The 19,124-nt window shown below is 40.0% G+C and overlaps 1 protein-coding gene across 4 annotated transcripts in view; it reads left to right on the plus strand.

The window, feature by feature from the left end:
* Nucleotides 1-249: 249 nt before the first annotated feature.
* The window catches only part of KCNC1 (potassium voltage-gated channel subfamily C member 1), a 127,679-nt gene continuing 108,804 nt past the window's right edge, over nucleotides 250-19,124 (plus strand). For all 4 annotated transcript variants that reach the window (XM_027651181.1, XM_027651182.1, XM_027651183.1 and 1 more), the window contains exon 1: nucleotides 250-920. In XM_027651181.1, the coding sequence (XP_027506982.1) occupies nucleotides 351-920 (570 nt within the window). In that variant the 5' untranslated portion in view covers nucleotides 250-350. The remainder of the gene's footprint in view (nucleotides 921-19,124) is intronic.

Consider the following 19,124-nt stretch of genomic DNA (forward strand, 5'->3'; position numbering starts at 1 on the left):
AGCCTGTGCTTTTGGCCACGTCCAACCAGGGGAGGGCCCTCCCCCTCCGGCACCGCAGCGCCCGCGCTCCCGGAGCATGGCCCCCCCTGCCCCTGCCCCTCCGCCGCGGCTGCAGCTGCCGCGGACCCCGAGCGTCTGACTCCAGACGGAGGCGGCGCATCTCCGGGAGCCACCGCCACCGGCATCGCCTCGGAGCGGCCCCGGGGGAGCGGGGCTGGCCGGGGCCCCTCGCCCCCGCGGGCCCGGAGCGGGGCTCGGCTTAGGCACCGACTGCCGCCGAGCAGCCTTACGGGCTTGCTGCCTGCCGTGCTTGCTTGGATGAGTCTGCGACATGCCTAATAAGAGACGAGATGGGCCAGGGCGACGAGAGCGACCGCATTGTGATCAACGTGGGAGGGACTAGGCACCAGACTTACCGCAGCACCCTGCGCACCCTGCCCGGCACGCGGCTGGCCTGGATCGCTGAGCCCGATGCCCACAGCCACTTCGACTATGACCCCCGCACGGATGAGTTTTTCTTCGACCGGCACCCGGGCGTCTTCGCCCACATCCTGAATTACTACCGCACTGGCAAGCTGCACTGCCCCGCGGACGTGTGCGGGCCCCTGTATGAGGAGGAGCTGGCCTTCTGGGGCATCGATGAGACCGATGTGGAGCCCTGCTGTTGGATGACCTACCGGCAGCACCGCGACGCCGAAGAGGCTCTGGACAGCTTTGGTGGGGCGCCCCTGGATAGCAGTGCTGAGGACGGAGACATAGATGGCACCGGAGACTCTGGTGATGGTGAAGATGAGCTGGAGATGACAAAACGCCTAGCACTTAGTGACTCCCCAGATGGCAGGTCTGGGGGCTTCTGGAGACGGTGGCAGCCCCGCATCTGGGCGCTCTTTGAGGATCCCTACTCCTCCAGATATGCAAGGGTAAGCTATGCAATCAGCACCCTCATCAAAACACTCGAACGTCCCTGCAGTCCCACTTTCTCCCAGCATCATCAGGGTTATCTCCACTGTCAGAGCAGAGCAGCCATGTGTGTGGCCATACAAAAATCATGCAGGGGCTACAGGGATGTAACCCACGCTCTCAAGCAGGCCTCATGCATGGGGCACGAGTGGACACCAAGGCATGAGCTTGTGTACTCATATGTGGGCTTCCAGAGACCCTTATTTTCTAATAGGCTCCTAAAACTCCACAGTTTGGGGCAGGGTCCCATTCATGGGCCAGGGAGATCTCCATTATACCAGGTAATTTCCCTCTATGCATAGATTTTTACAGTCAGTCATCCCTTAGTAAAGAGAGACACCTTGTCAAGCCCTCTTATGAGCTAATGGCTAATCCCTAATCCCTTTATGAGATGGAGAAATGATCATGAGAGCAGGCAGTCTCTGGGGGACCAGGGGATTTGGAGAGTTTCTCAGCTTGGACTGGAAAGGAAGTCTGTTCATTTCTCTTATACATACCAAGTTAAATATTTATGATCATGCTTCTCTGCGAATGGGTAATTCAGTTGCCCACTTACCTTCTCGCTCTGTCGTTTTCCCTTGTGGGAAATGCAAAGTATTAATCAGAGGAGAAGGTTTCGTTGATGTTGAAGGGACACTGTTTGACAGCTTTCTTGCTTGGTACTGAAGGACAACTCCTCCCCTCGTGGTGCCTGCGGTTGTTTTGGAAAGGGAATGCACACTGGTGTGGTTCACAGCATAGCTGTGGATAAAGATGGTCTGTAACAGTCGCCCGACTCCTTTAAGTAGACACCTTTCGTGCTATGACATATGAAGATAATTAAATTAATTAGGGCCCGATTCTGCTCCTGAAATCAAAAGTAATGAAAACATTTACTTCAGAAACAGTAGTAGGATTAACCCCCAAGATACCCATATTGATTAAGCAGGAAAACAGATGAAGGATAGTGCCTTCACAAAGAAATTGGCTTGCATAGGTTTTATTCCTCCCTTAGATGTACCTTTGTTGCAGCTTAATTGTTGCCAGCCCTCGGTAGGGATGAGTGGTGCTTTGGTGGGGGAGGATGATCAGTGTTCCTGAGGAGGATCAAAGTGAGATCAGATTAGGGAGCAAACTGGATGGGATGGAGGAAAGAGAAGTGGAAATGCAGGGAGCAGGGAGAGGGGAGCTGGTCATGTATGAATAGGTGGTGAATAGCACTTGCTGGAGACTTTCCGTCTGAGCAGAGATCTCCAGCAGGGAGACGCCAGGTTTGCAAACTGAATGAATGGGGAAAGCTGGAGCAGAGCCTGGAGTTACATCTTGCTGCATTTCTAAAGATTCTTTTTTGCGTATCCTTTGGAGACTTCTTCCCTGAACAAAGAAGTTCATATCTTAAATGAATTTCTTTAAACAGCATGGGCGATAAAGCAATAATAAAATATTTACCATAAGAGGAAAAGATGTTGCTGTTGTATTGCAGCTTTCAAAGCCCCAATTTCTGCCAAAGGAACATGGAAACAGAAAGGGAAGGCTGACGGGTATCCTTCAAAATGCTTGGTTTCCATTAATCAAGCCCAGTGTTAGCAGGCATTTATTTGAGTAGCAGATTTCTCTGGTACCCAGGAATCTGTTGGTAAAATACATTTTAAGTCAAAGCTGTGTGCTTGTCCAAGATTTTGTGGAGTGGTTCAAAAGTCAAAGGGATAATGTTGTCCCAAGGAAAAGGATACAGAGGCTAAAACACCCTCTAGCTCGGAGGCATTATGATATTTTAGGTGGAAAGACAAAAATCTATAACCAATATTAGGAGTCTTTGTGATGCACAAACTGGAATTCTAGGAGGATATAGATTCCATTTTCTAATTCTCTAAGGGTATTTTCATTTAGCAGTAGGTGTTTTACAAAGTGATTTGGGTTTGTTTGTTTGGGGTTTTTTTTTGCAGTGGATTAAATGGATAAATATACCATTTATTCACAATCACATGTGCATACCTGTTAGAATTTTCAGCTTCTGATTGATCTCTAACTTGTTATTTCCTTAAAGGATTGTTAAACTAGATAAATATTTATTCTGGGCAAAGTGTATATTTTGTGGGTTAAATATGATTCTTTAACTTGTATCTATGGAGACGTAGGCCATATGCATTAATATTTTGCATGAAAGAAGATGGCTTTCATCATCAACACATGCACACACTGTCCATTAAGACGACATTATAAGACACTTAACATTTTCTAATAAAAGCCATATGTTATGGTTATGGATGTAAAAAGAGATGGGAGTTTGATTTATTGTCCTGTAACCTAACACAGACATTGCAAAAAGACCTCAAACTCACAATAGCTAATTTACAGTAAAATAATTGATAGCATCATTAACAAGTGAATGGTATATTAAAACAATCATTATTAGAGTCAGGCAACAAATCCACTGTTACCTCACTTTTAATGGTGTATGCTACTTTCAGTTACAAACTGTATTTCAGTTATGCAAAAATCTAAATTCACATGGCCATTTTGTCCACAAAAAAAAAATCACAAAAAATTCCCTTCTTAAATGAAATTGATACGTGTACTAAGGGTGGTTATTATATACGTTTGGTGTTTACATATGGCACCAAAATGCATGTCAAAATAACATCTTAATGTAAGCATTAGTTTACATAACCATTATACTGTTACACTTGGGCAGGTAAAAGGAATACAGTCAATGAATATAAAGACTAAATGAAAACCTGCATATCTGTATAAACCAAGATTTCTCTGTGCTCTATCTGGTAAGCTAATTCAGTGAATGCTTGGGAACTGTCTATGAAAAGCTCAGCATTTACTCAAATCCAGCCATTCTTGGAGGATTTTGATGGACACTGCTTGCAAATACAAGTACATTTGACTGTTTTGCTTCACCCGCACCTGACTCATACTAAATTACATCTGATCTCATTGTAGACAGCCAGGGAAGACTGGAAGTGCACTTGTGTATGTCAGGCAAAATCAGCTAACTCTGCAAATTTTGTTTACTTCTAAACGTACTTTGATAAAGCAAAGCTCCCGGTCACTAATCTTTTGTCTTTTGGTGCAACATAGTCAACAGCTTCTTGTTAAAACAATAGGGGCTGATTTTAATTAAATTCTAGTTTTCTATACACTAATTTCTTTAAAAATTTAGTTATTTCTAAAAAAATTGAACACTTCCAAAAAATTGCATCATATTCTATATCTGTAATAAGAAAAGGTAGCTTGTTTCAAATCACAGATTTCCTTAGACACCTACCTTAGTAAGATAAAGGTGTTGTACTTCTTGTAAACTTAAAGAATCCACATTTGGGTACCAGAGGCAAAGTCGGGTTCCTGGAGGTCTGAACAGAGTAACAGACAAGGTGATGGAAAAGATCTGATTTGTAGAAATACTGAGTGTGTATGTAGATAGGCAGGCATCCAGGAGTATTGTCAAAAGCATCTGATCAGGCAGCTGAATATCACTGCATGTCAATGGATATTGTGCACCTAAATTGGCGAGACATTTCTTTAAAGCTCATTAGAACTGTCTTTTTTACATCATCAGACAACTCTGCAAATTTATTTTTCATAAGGGGGTGCAAAGGGGGAAATAGAGTCCCACAGAAAGCTACAGAAGTACACTAAAGCAGCATATCCGAGAGTTCCATTGTAGTAGAGTTCCTGCCCTCTGCACTTACTAGACTTCATTGGTCCTAAGTACACAAATGTGTGAAAAATACTTTCTTGTCATCCTCTCTCCTTTATATTTATGTCTGGTCATGCTATTCTTCCACTAGCAAAGCTCCCACTGACTTCCTGGGGAGTTTGGCAGGCAGGTATCTAACATATTTGTCCCCCTTCCTCCTCCTCCTCCCCAGCAGGATAAGGTTGTGTTTGTGTTAATTCATATTCTTTGGGTTACTCAGTGTTTGGGAACAAGGAGCTTTCAGCTGAGATTCTGCGCTAGTGCTCACATACAAATTGGACAGTTAAACTTCATTAATGAACCCTCGGGAAAGCTTTTGTAGTCCTTCCAAATAAAAATTTTTACTGTTTTTAAATAAAAGCTGGTAGGGGTCCTATGGAAAGTCCTCAACAGCTTGACTTGCTATCCTGGCATATGCTATACCGCTTTGATCTGCAAGAGGAAAAGCAAAACTCTCACTCACCCTTCCCTCATGTTTTCCCTTCACATCCTGCAGAAGAATCTGCTTTCCTCAGTGGGTGATTTTTGAAGGACAAGTTTCTGACACTGAGAAGGAGACAGGCAAAAGTGGTAAAGAGATGAGAAAAAGGTATTTCCCAAGGATTTCTTACTGCTTTCTTTTGTACGTTCAAGAGCATTTCAACCATGCTATGTTCATTTAAACTGATTTTTCTCTCTATAAACTACAACCCATAGGCATGAGAAAGTTTATGGGATCCTAGTTCCTGAATAACCATACTGTCTTGAGGATTAGAGGCTGGGGTGATTCTGCTCATTCTTTACTCCTGCCCAGGACAGCTAAGCTCAGGAATTGAGGGAAGTATCAGGGAGAGGGAATAGATACTCACCATCCTTCACAAGGGTAGCTTATTCCACAGCCATCTGATGCAGGACACATTTCGCACAGGAGCGTTCCACAGACAGTGGTCTGAGGTCTCCCACCAAAGGTGAGCAGAGAGGGAAAGGATGAGACTTGCCCCACACGCTTTCCTCTACCCACGGGACCCCTTCTTCCTCAGGGACAGATCGCATCAAAGGCACCCTAATGGAGCTGCTCTCCCACCCTGGGCCCTTCTGGAAGGTCTCTCCTGCAGAGGCATATCTAATCCTGCACTGAAGCTGGCTGCAGGAATTCTCACCATATACTTTGACAATTAACGAGACAGCCTAATTTTAACTGCACGCTGCATTACAGCTCTGGAAAAATGAGAATCTTTCAACGTTAAATGAGGTTTCCCTTGCACTTCTAGTATAATGGAATTACAGACATCTATTAACTACCATTCCCTCACTCATTATTAATATAGTTCCTAAAATTCCATTTTATTCCTATTTTCTCCCATCAAGGAACATGCTACTGCAAATCCTTACATAACCCATTAGCGAGCATGGTAGCCTTCTCTGCGTCCTGACCAAAGAAGCCTTTGCGATGCCAGTTAGAAAAGTGTTCACTGCTCACGCCAACTCTCACATTCAGTCCCTATCAAACTGGTCAAGGTGGGGGCAGGCACACAATAACTCCTGGGAATTGTCCCTCCGACTTCGGAAGTAATACGTTTTTAAACCAACACACACACAAAATTAAAAAAATATCACAGCAGCCAGGCAGAATCATGACTTCAACAGTATGAGTTGATCAGAAACACATAGGAAGATAGGATGTTTGCCCAGAATATCTTACAATCTCTTTGAAGTCACAGTCTCACAGGGAGATGAGAGGGATGATGTTATCCACCTGACAAATCCATGGCTGCCTAGTACAGACTTAACAGTTTTAATTCAAGGACTTTTTTTAATCCATTTGTCTGTTTCCAATTTCATTTCTATTATTCTAAAACCTTAAAAAAGAACAGCATCTGTTGCCATTTTAATTTATTTTTTTTAATCTTACTTAATTTTAATGTTTCTAGGTTACAAAATTTACTTGATTTAGCCAAGGCTGTGATTGTATGGATCATACCATCATATGCATACACATATATATGCCTTCCTATCACTGCCACCTCCTACGATGCTGAGTGGGATTTCCATATGAGGAAGGACTTCAAAATTAAACCATCCCAAAATATTTCTGCAAATGTAACCGTGGTGCCACTGAAATCGATATGAATTTAGTGACTGGGTTCAGGATGATATTTGGTCCCTTCTATCTTTAATCCATCCCTGTGTGCCTTCAGTTATTTTCTTTGCCCTTCTCCTGACATTTGCTGTTTTGGTTAGGGCAGGAAAAGGCAACAAAATACTGGTATTCTCAGTTGGTATATAACGAAAAAAAGATAAAAAGATTGGTGGATCAATTATAATATTTCTATTGTAGAACTGCTCATGAAAATGTGATATATTAGACTACCTAGAAAAACTATTTTTCCGTCTTGTTTTTCCCTTCTTTTGTGCAGTCTAGTATTCATCTTTTTTTATTTGTAAAAATACGTGACTGATCTGTGTATATTTATAGTAGTACTTTAGTAGAGTCTATACATATTGCCTTTCTTAACATAAGGAGAGATGTTAGCAAATCAGCAACAGAGGGCCCAGCCTTACTGTTACTGAAACTCAGTGCCAAAATTATCACCAGCTTCAAGGATAGAATTGAATTTTCCTGCAGTGTGGTTCAGGATAACAAATTAATTGCAGTGTACTGCTTTTTTAATAGATGCACTGCATATTTCCATTCCAAAGCACTGAAGTTCAAAAGATCTTAGCAATTTATTAGGAGTATACATATTCAAATATGTATTTTCATAACCTTTTAAAGACATGAGCATCTTTAGCACACTGCATCAAAACATAGAACTCTGATACTGACAAAGCTCATCATGATCTTACTGGCATTTTTTACTGCACAGGGCTATAGAATACATCCCATCAAACCACATGACTTCAATTAATGTTCAACTAAATCATATCCAAGTTCTGTGTTTCATAATAAAAAGGGCAAGCAGGGCTATTTAAATTGAAAAATTGGGCCCTAATTGATAATCAAGTGCATAACTCTTTCTGTACAAATACAGATGGCAAAACTGAGTTTCCATTTTCTATAGGCTTGATTTTGTGAAATTTCAGTGCATTCTTGGGAGGTAAGACTAATAAAACAGCCATTTTGAGATCTTTGCAATTGTCTTACAATTAGCTTCTCAGTTACTATATGCTGAATTTGATCTGAGGAAAGAACAGTTTAGAAGGCTGACTTGGCTTTCTCTACTGAATATTGCATTACATAAATATGTGATTCACTCCAAATGGTACACAGAAGTGTTAGCATCAGATGAAATCAGAGAAATCTATGAATCTATGGAGAACCACCCCCTCCCCCTGGAATATAAACCAAATGCTGTCATTTCTGGAATAATTTTTACATTTCTCTCCTGTGCTCTCTAAGTACCCAGATTTTGCTGTGTTCACTCCTACTCCTGTAGTGATAGCTTACTCCAGGAATATCCTCGTTTCCTGCAGGCTGAGAACAAGGTACCACCCAACACGGGTAAAGGTGAAAGGACCAGGCCCTAATTGACTTTCATTTCTTTTAGATAAGATTTATAAGATATAACAGGGGTGCTAATAAATCATGCTGTAAAAATTATGAATAAATCTCAGTCCAAGGCTTTTTGCAGTGATTGCTGATGATGTAAGACCTTTAATGACAGTAAGTTAAAAATGCATTGTAATGGCCTTTTGTAAATGCAATAAATCTCAGGTTTCAGTGCACTGCAGAGAGCCAGCAATGTGTGTGCTGCACATGAGCTTCCAACACAGGCACACACTGCTGGCACACACTTACGTAATTATGTTGATACTTCAGGAGCAGCAGTAAATCTCAGCACTGCGAGATTTGAGAAAACCTTGGGTCAAGACCACTGTGGTGTTGTGACTACATGAAATGGCTTAAAATATCATACTGACTTTTTACTTGAAAACCTGGGAAAGAATGTCCCTTTTAAAAAGAAGGGAGATGGTTTTAAATAAGAACGGCAAAACCTATTGCTACCGAGTCTTATAATTTTCAGAGACAAATACAAGTTAAAACATACATTTTTGTCTGCACGACCAAACCTGATCCATCTTCTTTTAAAAAATTAAAAATGTACATGGAAATACATCAACAGCATAATAGCTACTTGTTTCCATTGAAGCAGAATTCCTATTCCTGCCCACCTTTGCCCTCAAAAAACACAATCTCAAATGCAGAAAGATCTGGTCAGTTCAGGTTGCTTATCATTTGAAACATAAAAGAAATTTAGCTGCAGATTTCACTTGGAAAATTCATTCAAATAACCCTGTTCAGTTTTTTCAGTTTAGATTCTTGCAGTCTTTATTACACTGGATCAATTGACAGGTATAGATGGTGGAGGCCAGTTTTTTTAATTTATCCAGTTATTAATTAAATGAAAATGCTTCAAATTTGATAACAGACTTCAAAACAAAATGAATAGGGAGATATCTCTAAAATGCTGAGCACCTACAACCTCCAGTAGAGGGGAGGTCACGTCTTATAACAGAAAAGGACATGGGCAAGAAGGTAAGAGACCATCAGTAAAATCCCACCTCACCTTGTAGGGCCACTGCCCCAGCGATCACTGATTTTAGGTGTATCCAGCCAGAGACCCAGGCAGACCTATTTCAGGTAAAATTTTTCAGGACAAGGACAATTGTGTAATTGCCACAACACACAATGCAAAAGGGCTTGCCTTCACAGCAGCCTTTGATCCCTACTCTAAAAACATGACAACATGATATCAGCCACATTGTGCTATTCCTGTTTCTTTTTTTAGCATGGATCTCCCCGTCACTTCTAGAGTGGAGTTCTGCAAGAAATCTAGTGACAGTACATCTTAGCACTTCTTAGGAACGTGTCCCGCATAATGCAGAACTGATTTTAACTCAGGGGTTTTCAGTAAAGCCCTGAGTAAGGACAAACCAGGAACAGTCTAACCGTGTCGTGATAGCTCAACCAATACCTGAAGCAATCGCTGTGGGGTGGTGCTTGGTTTTCTGGTTTCGGGGCAGTAGCAGATCAACTTAGATCTGAATTTTGCTTAAGCCATGTTGAAATTTAGTGTTCTGTTGTTTAGTGTTCAGTTGGTAGGAGTTCACTGTCTATGGTACCAAGAAGTCCCTAAGGCGCTAGTGATTTTATTAAAAGACCTAATGTAAATTTCAAAACCGTATAGATTACTTGAAATGTTAGTTATGTCTAAGCAGCAGGAAATCAATAGTGCAAAAGTGTATTCGCTGTTCTAAAGAAAGCATCTTTTGGAGAACCTGATTCACTAAGCAAAGAAGCTCAGTTTTCATTGTGTCAGTGGCGTGGACTAAAGCAAAATAAAAAAATTTGAAATTCAGTAACAATTCTATAGCGTCTTCCACTCCAAACCACAATTTCATCTTCATATATGTACTACCATCATCTATAGCAACTTCTAAAAATGCACATTTTCTCAAAGGATTTCTTGGCTAGGGCAGCAGGGTACACCTTTGTTCTTACTAGATGATTTTTAACATTCATTCAGAACAGTCCGCATGTCGTTAGACATATACACAGACCTACATGGTGGGAATTTATTAGAAAGGAAAAAACAAACCCTTAAAAAAGTTCCCACACCTCAGATTTGGACAAAAGATTGCAAGTAACTGAATTATTGCAGTTTATCAAGTGAGCATTTGTTAGTCAGTCTGACAAATACCATTATTTGTGCATCCTACTTGCATGTCTATCTTAGCTTTGAAGAATCCTCTCGGGGAGCATTTGCAGCATGCCAGGAGTACGAAGGCAGGCTGTATACATGTAGCTCAGCAAATGAACATTTGCAATGGCACAAGCACACAAACACCATGTTATATTAGCTCAGTATGCCACGTCATTTGGGGATGCTTCGGCCTTTCGAATTTTACTGTGTGTGAAATCATACAAGACATTTAATCTTAGCACGTCATTTTCAGAAGGAAAACATTTCTCAGGTTACTTGCTTTGTATTTTTTCCTCTCTCTCTTACCATGTGTGTATTACAGTCACTAGCACAATAGGGTTATAATTTCGGTGACACCTTTAAATGCTATTGCTATAAGAACAGTAAGTTGACAACATCTAAAGGAAGACTTTACACTATACTCAGACGTAATGTTTTCCAAACCAACCTGGACTGAAGCAGAAGATCACCCAAAGTTATGAGTTTTCAAAAGGTGCAGTATTCTTAGGAGCTGTGACACCCAGTGCACAGGCAGCTGGGCTTCTCCATCATCTTCTTCTCCATCACTCCTGCATCACAGACATCGAGCAGTCACTTCCTACATCTTCACTTCTGAGGGCAGACTCACAAAAGTATGTCACTATGAAAATTCAGACTTAAAATTCCCAAGACACTAACCCTCCAGATGTAATTTTTTTAAATGCATACTGAAATTTCGCAGCGCCTACAGTATTGTTTCTGTCTGTGCCCAGAAATGCTTTCGTACTGTTGGCAACTACCTTGCATCAAAGCCCTGTTAATGCCCATAATTTTTCTTCACTAACAGGAAAAGTCCTTTAAATGTACTTGCTGAACACACACGGAATCTCAGATGTTTTCAAAAACATGCTCAAATGAAAATAGGATATATTTGTAGCGTGAAACAGTCCCCTGGATGCAATAATCCAGTGACTACAGTTTTTTGCTTAGAATGGGAAATTTCAAGTTTAATGTTTTCCTCCAACTGCAGGATTTCAAATTTTCATCTGTCCCTGCTCAAGAGACCTCCCACTTCAGCTGCATAATCCAGGCAGTTAGTGAAACTCATCCAGTTCGCACAGCAGGAGGAATTCACAAACCAATATATTGGGTACACGGCAAAGCAGAATTTCCCAATAATGTGGAAGTAAGAAGCTGCTCCTGTGTGGTAATTCTGGGCTACTGAATTCAGCAAGATTAGTAGCAGAAAACATATATGCATACTGACATTATCAGAGACAGTGTAACGTTAGTGCGTGACAACTGGTCTTTTATTTTCAATCACTCACAATTTGGAAGCCAGTCCCTATTTAGGAAATAATCATGTGTCATCGTCACGCAGTTGAGTCCAGGGTGAGCCATGTACAATGATTTAGGGATCTCTGTGCAGCCCCTGTGGAGGAGGAATGGACAAAATACACGGACAAGTATGAGCTAATATGCAAAAGTAGATGATATGCAGAATTAGAACTTTTTCACCCCAGAGTCTGAGCAGTTCTGCCATCCTGCAAAGCGAGCTCCCAAGTCAGTGTGAGGACACATCACATAATTTGTTTTGAAAAGACCTATGTTTCCCAGGGCTATCAATCTGTCACCTCTGAGTTGTGCCATGTAAACACAAGCATTCTTAAAATCTCTGAAGGCTGCCTTTTCATCAATATTTTAACATAAATATCCTTTTAATTTAAATGGAAATTGATCACTTACATTTTATTACTTTTTAATAAAAATGCATTATCACCATTAAAGGAAAGCAATCTCAGTTAAACTATTTCCAGGATAAATTTAACTTGGAAAAGGACTAGAACCAGTATTTGCTAAATTAGAGCCTTTTACAGCACGTATGCTTTAGTTCTGTTATTAAAACCAACACAGAAGTGATCAATAGACGTTCTAGCTATTACATTCACTGCCTTCACGATACACATAAAACTAGTTCAAAATCTTACTGGAAACTGTGAAGGGTATATTCTTAAGTATCCCTCTCTGCTGTAATTTACCTTATATAGGAGACTTGCCAGGGGCTCTAATGAAGCAGAGACAGTTTTGCAGTTTTACCATCTGTTATCAAATCTACTCCTGCTATAACAGAAACACAATTGTATTAGAATTTAGGAGTGACAAACATTGAAAAAAATATTTTCTTTCATTGTTTAAATAGCTTTTCTGGGTAGTCCAAAGAACAAAACGTTTGGACAATAAAAAAAACATTTCAAGACTGATTTAATCAAAAAAACAAGATAAAACAAAAGAATAGTGGAAGAGTTGATCTATATAACCACAACATAAGTATAAATAAGAAATCACGTTATTTCACAACCTTCATATTTAGACCCTAATTCAGGATAACACATCTTATTTTCATATAGAAGAAAAAAAAAATCAACAAACCCCACACATTTGAAATATGAATGTCATTGAAAATTTTAAAAATGCTACATCTATACTATCTAATATATTACTACAGGACCAAATTGTAGAGAACTTAGAAACTGAATCCTCCTAACCCTCTTTCCATCCTAAGGAAGGACCTTCAGGGTAAAAACTCCAAAGAACAGTACAGTTTAGCTTCACTTGTGTGCAATGGATTAAAAATGAATACTTAATATTTATGTGAATCATTGTCAGTGTCAAGTAAGATGAAACTTATAAAAATAGATCCAAATCAGGGAATGAGTTTTAAGACTCAGTGGGTAAATGCCTCTTTACGTACGGTATTATTTATAGATATTTTTTAATCTGTTCTGTCATCTTGTCTCTTAAATTATTAGAAAGGAAGAAAGAAGGAACTACGGCAAATGTGGATAAAAGAAAAATCTTACTGGGAACTGTGGCAAGAATATGAGCAAAAGCCAGAAAGTTTAAAGCTTGTGTTCCCAGGCCCCTTGCTTCCTGTATGTTGTGCATGAAAACCGTTCCAGCCTATTTTGCAGTTATGTACTTTTTTTTTTTTTTACTAACTATGCTGTTACAATAGGAGGAACGCTGTTTTCATGATTGTGTGTTTGACACCCAAAAGACCTGGTACCACATCTGAAAGCAATCTAATCACAAGCCAGTTTCAGGTGTTGGGGTGAGTCTTGTCTCTGTGGTCCCATGAAGCGTTGGACATCCTGCAGTAGCCAAAGTCCCCTTTAGATATAAATGTTGAGCTCACAAAGAAGGCCACAACAGGAATTTCAGCATCAAATCCCAATTTTCATAGCTCCCTTAGAAGTCAATGGCAGCTGCAGATGGTCTCTTCAAATTGATCCCCAAAGATTCCAGGTATTAAAAATTAAAAATGTCAGTTGTGGTAGCTCTGTGCATCTATTTATCATCATCTGCTAAGGAAAATTGCCAGTACTAGTATCTCCCAGCATCAACAAGGTTCTGTGAGTCTTGATCATTTATGAAAATACTTTAACAAACTTCTACAAGAAGGACAAGATATAACCAAAATATGACTAGAATTTGAAACAAGTATTCAATATTGAAGGGCAAAATACTCAAGACAATTGGATGAAGGTCACCTTGTAAGAAAATTCAAAGGAAGGGGGCATATTCATTGAACTTCTGCTGGGTTCATTGCAAACAAGGGAAAGTTGTTTCATATGTAGGAATCTGGGAAGGTCATCATTATTTTCCTTCTGCTAGCAGGTGGAGAACTCTCCTTTGAAGCAATTAAAGCTTTTTCTTCCTTTAAACAGAGACTTACACAATATCTATCAGACAGGAATTAAAACAGGATAAAGCAGGCAGCTACTCTGTTCCCTGGATCTACATGGTTATGGAATACATGGGCTTTTGCTTTAACCATTCAATTACCATCTTCATAAGTACCATCTTTCATACTTTCTTCATCCAGGTAGGATTTCAAAGTAGCTGTATGTCTGCTGAGAACACCACACAGAGCTGCTCTTTGATTTGAAGGCATTTCTTGCAAATATAAAGTTTTCCTGCTCTGACTTCAGCAGCAAGGTCTAACTCAGACAAGTGAGAAATTACATCTAATATTTTTGTCCTGATTGTCCTAAATGTATTTTAGAAGTGAGATGTACATGTCTACAGGTACAAGAATTGTGGTAAATTTAAACAGAGATCTTAGACGTCAATGTTAGGAACAACAGCTTTTCTTTTTTTTTTTTTTTAAATTGTCACGAGGATATCTGAGCATATTGTTCATCCCAGTAGTCAAGCAGGTTTTATTTAGCAATGTCAGTCTAACAGATGCAATTTCCACTTACAATAACTGTGGGCACATCAATAATTTTAGCAACTGCAAAACTCATAGTGGAAGTACTTTCCTGTGACATTCCGTGCTCCTCACTTTGGCAACTGCAGGGGAAAAAAAAAAAAAAAGAAGTTTCTACTATGAACTTGTACACGACTGTCCAGATGCAGCAATAGTTTGGTCTAAAGACCTTCTTACAAGAGCAGTAATGTAAATGGATGGCAAAGGGCTCAGAAATACATCCAGAAATTATGTGTGGAAACTACATTCACGAGCCTCACACCATGTGTATTGAGAGACTAGAAGCTGTATTTTGAGAGGAATATCAATAAAGGCTTAGATACAAATGAAAAAAAATACCTTCTCATTTACTACCTGCACTGCATATGGTGCTAACTGTAATCAAGAAAAATTTCAGGATAACATGAAGCTCTCAAGCTGCATAATTCCTGCTAGCATTCACTGCAGTACTGCTATTAAAATGCCCACAGGCCACAAAAACACTCTTAAACGAACTCACTAGCCCAAATTGAAACTTCTAGTTAACAAAACTCACCTCAGGCTCAGCAGCTTAGGGTAGAATTTTATTTTTTTTTTTAAATACACCTACCTTCGTCAAAATGCTAAGTGGTCACTCATTTTTCAGTCTCCACTGTGCTGAGGCAATGATTTTATTTTTTTAAACACACACACAGAGAAAGACATGAGCCAAAAGTAAAGTCACCCTGCATGTCACCACCCCCTCTTAACATTTACCGCATGGGCTTACTTGTCTTTCCAATCCAGATACTCATAAGGGTTGCAAGGAAGGGAAAAGATTGATGCATCGATCTTTATGGGGTTTTGTGTTTTTGAAAGTTTTGCAGATGATGTTTGGGAAGCCTTCTCACAATACACAGACTTTTTGGCTAAGAAACCAGTTTTGGAGTATCAACAGTATTGTATGTATTCCACAGTTTCAGATCCAGAGCTGGAAAAATAAATGTAGATACATTTTGCCAAGAAAAGATGTTTTTTTCCTCCCATTTCTCTCCTTCCTCTCAAGTAACATTTATTCCAAGTTTCTCCTTTTTCCTCATGAGAAAAAACCCGATGTTTTCTCCCCATCCAGCATTAGTTTCTTTTTCTCTCCTCACACTGACTTAATAAAAAAGAGAAAATGAAAATGGTAGTCAGAAGAACAAACCAGCAAAGTTTAAGAGGGAATGACCAGGAGATTAAAAGGAAATAACTTTCTGCAAAATATTTTGCTCAAACCTTTGGATAAGGAAAAAGCCTTACCAGTTTGAAGTCTGAAGGACAAATATGACAAACTTTATAGAATGTTTTCAAGGAAAAAAAGGATCTTTTTTTTTTCCAATTTGCTTTTATAATTTCTATTGAGTTATTTAAAAACACACATCACCTGCTTGCAGTCCTTTTGCTTGTATGAGGTGAGGGGGGTTGTTTGTTTTTAAATTAGTTGAGAATAAAAACAGGTTTCCACATAGATTAGAAAAAAATTTCTTCTAATGATTCTCAACTTGGCACTGTGTTTTTCTAGCCCTTTCTGTACACGAAACCATTCTCCCTTTTAGAAGCATGAACATCTTCTCGTCCGTCTGATAGTTCCTCTTTCACCCAGAGGCTGTGGCACAGATCCTGGTTTTTAAATGAAGTTTTAATGGTTGTTGAATATCTGCTCTCCTGCTTACGGAGCATGGGGTGCTGTGCAGTGGAGGAACTGCAGTCATCACTAGGCATGAGAAGGCCACTCTCCTGAATGGGAACTGCAGAAAACGGTGGTTGCAATGTAAGCAAGGAGAAGGAAAATGCCTGGAGTAGGATGTATCTCCTAGAAATAGGAGATGGAAGGAGGCTTCAGAACTAGAAAAACAAATCACTGTAGAGAGAAGAAGTCTATCCCCTCAATGTTCACTGGACATTGAGGAACAAACAGAGTTAGGACCCTGGAAAGGGAAGATAGGATGACAAATCACCAGCTTACAAGTAGGGAAACAAGACTGTCCAGAGCTTGAAATCTCAGACTGTAGCCACTAACAGCAAATCCTTTTCCAGTAAGGTGAGAACAACCTAATGAGAATAATTCAGATGAATTAGCAATATGCACTACCTTCTGCACGAGAGCCCAGGAAGAAGGCAATTTGCAATAAGAGATTTTGTGGTCAAAAGAGCACATTTTGCTCTTGCAAGTTTGCCGAAGAATAAAATAGGGTTAGGCTACGCAGTGAAAAGCTTCGTGTATTGTCACCAGCGCTAACACTGGAAAAGCCTTTGCTGTAGGGACACGTGAGGATTTTGGACAGCGTGTTCTGATGCACTCATTTTTTTCTGTGGTCTGTGAAGGTCAAACACCTTGACGGCTGGCACAAGAGCTGGGCACGGAAAAAAAAAAATAGAGAAGAGAAAGAAAGAAAGCTCTTCATTCTCTAAGAGCTGTAGAGCAGATACTTCAGCCTTCCAACCCAACCAAACCAACTTCTCCTCTTAGGAGTCCTGCACAAGAATTATGCCCTTCACCACACACAGACTTTTCAGCTGTGATCCAAGACTAAATGAAATTTGAGGAGAAAACAACAACTGGCTTAAATATATAGGGCACCTGTGAAAGTGAGAGCATGCCATAGGCTTTTGCTCTGTCAGACTAAAAAATGCCATGCTAATTTCAGCAGCAGTTCACATAGGTATTACTCTGGGGGTGATTCTCGCTCATCCTTTTGCCCTTGTTTGATTGCATTAATTAAAAAGAAAAAAGTCTGGAATAAATGAGCAACTTTTAGTTGAGAATATTTGCTGTCTAGTGAAAAGATATGGCTTGTTAATGCATTCTGTTCACTGAGGATTCCAGTGTGATTGTATGTGTGAGATTCAGTGGCAGATACAGTGATGGAGTTGAAACAACAAGGAAATAAGGCAGCAGGCAGAAGTGTTATGATCTTATGTGGGAAGTCCAGAAATACACTAACTCTTCTAACTTCAAATGTGACCTTTGGCAAGCCACAGCTTGGTGGTGATTTACATCTCTAATCATGATAATAGAACGTTATTTACCTGGGTATTGTGGAGACTAACGGTTGCACAGAAATTTGGAGATATTAGATGAATTTTCAGTATCATGTTTACTCTAAACAGGTGAAGTGAGGACACCTTTTCAACACAGAAAGAACTAAAGTTTGCTCAAAATAAATCAGAGATCGGAAGGCAATCTTATCTTTGCTTCATTCTGATTATTCAGCATTCCTCAATAAGATTGACAGGAAATGAGAAAACAAAGCTTTCGTGGATCAGGAAGGTAAAATCTAGTAACATGTAACACTGCATCTACAACAGAACAGTTAAAAATAAAAGTATTTTTGCTCCCTCAGATAAAAAAATTTACACAAGACCCACCAACTAGAATGAGCCTAAAAGATTATTTACAGATCTAACAAATAACTTTTAGTTAAATAATGACAAAATTTAAACATATCTCTCCTCAAATAGACATTTTAAAGCTAAATCACTAACAGGCTTAACTATAACCTTCATTTGAAGTGGCCCTGCTTTGCGGCAACCTGATAAAGTCAGAAAATATGTTTAACTGAGTTAACCCATTGTCCCCATAATCTGTTTAGTCTGACTAGAGGTTTTGAATTGAAGGAGCAAGTTCAGCATCAGCCCTGAAGTGCCAATAGAATGAACCCTTGATTTTTATCGTGGCTTATCTTGTCAGAAAACACATTGCCTTCCCAGAATAGGCAGACTTACTATGAGCTGAGAGCTGTGTCTAGCAAAGTGGGTTTCTTCCAAGAAGACCAACACCCTACAGAAGAAGATGCCAGAGCAGATGCTGTATATGCTGAAGCCTGACACATGCTGAAGCTCCCTGAGCAATCACAGAAAGGCACAAAGCATAGTGGGAGCAGTCACCTTTTTCTCAGCTGAGTTAGCTCTATCTCCAGGATCATTGTCATATTACAAGACCTCTGACACGAAGGCATCAGGCAGATGAGCTGATCACTTCCAAAGGAAACGCTCAGCCAGAAGTGACAGAGGTACTATTACAGATCAGGATGGGAGGCAGAGAAGTTAGGAGAGGATGACGCTTAGACATCTTCTGTCACTGGCAGTGTGTTGGGACAGGGAGTAGCCTAGTTATTATCCTGAAGAATCAAGGAGCAAGGCAGATGATAAACCAGTTGTACACCTGCTTTGTAGATGCCAGTCTCTCTGAAAATACCCTTGGACTAGGATGCAGACACACAGAGTGTGTTGGAGACACGTGAACAGCATAAGACTCCCTGACTGGTGCCTCTTTCCACTGTAATAGCCTGGTAATTCTTGCTCTAGATGAACAGAAAATGGCTAAATGCCTTGGGCATTGCCCAGGGGCCATTATGTTCCTCAAAACACTGTACTGCTTTTGAGAGATTAATTCTAGCTCATATTTACCATGGATTTGTTTCTTTATGGGATACAGGAATGACCTGCAATTGTTCTTATCCTCATTGTCTAATTCAAGAGATCATAAGTGTTAAATTTAACCTCCCTGCATTCTTTTTTTCCCTTGAGTAATTCCTGA

Source organism: Corapipo altera, unplaced genomic scaffold, assembly GCF_003945725.1.
Source record: "Corapipo altera isolate COAL_440 unplaced genomic scaffold, ASM394572v1 78, whole genome shotgun sequence".
NCBI lineage: Eukaryota > Metazoa > Chordata > Aves > Passeriformes > Pipridae > Corapipo > Corapipo altera.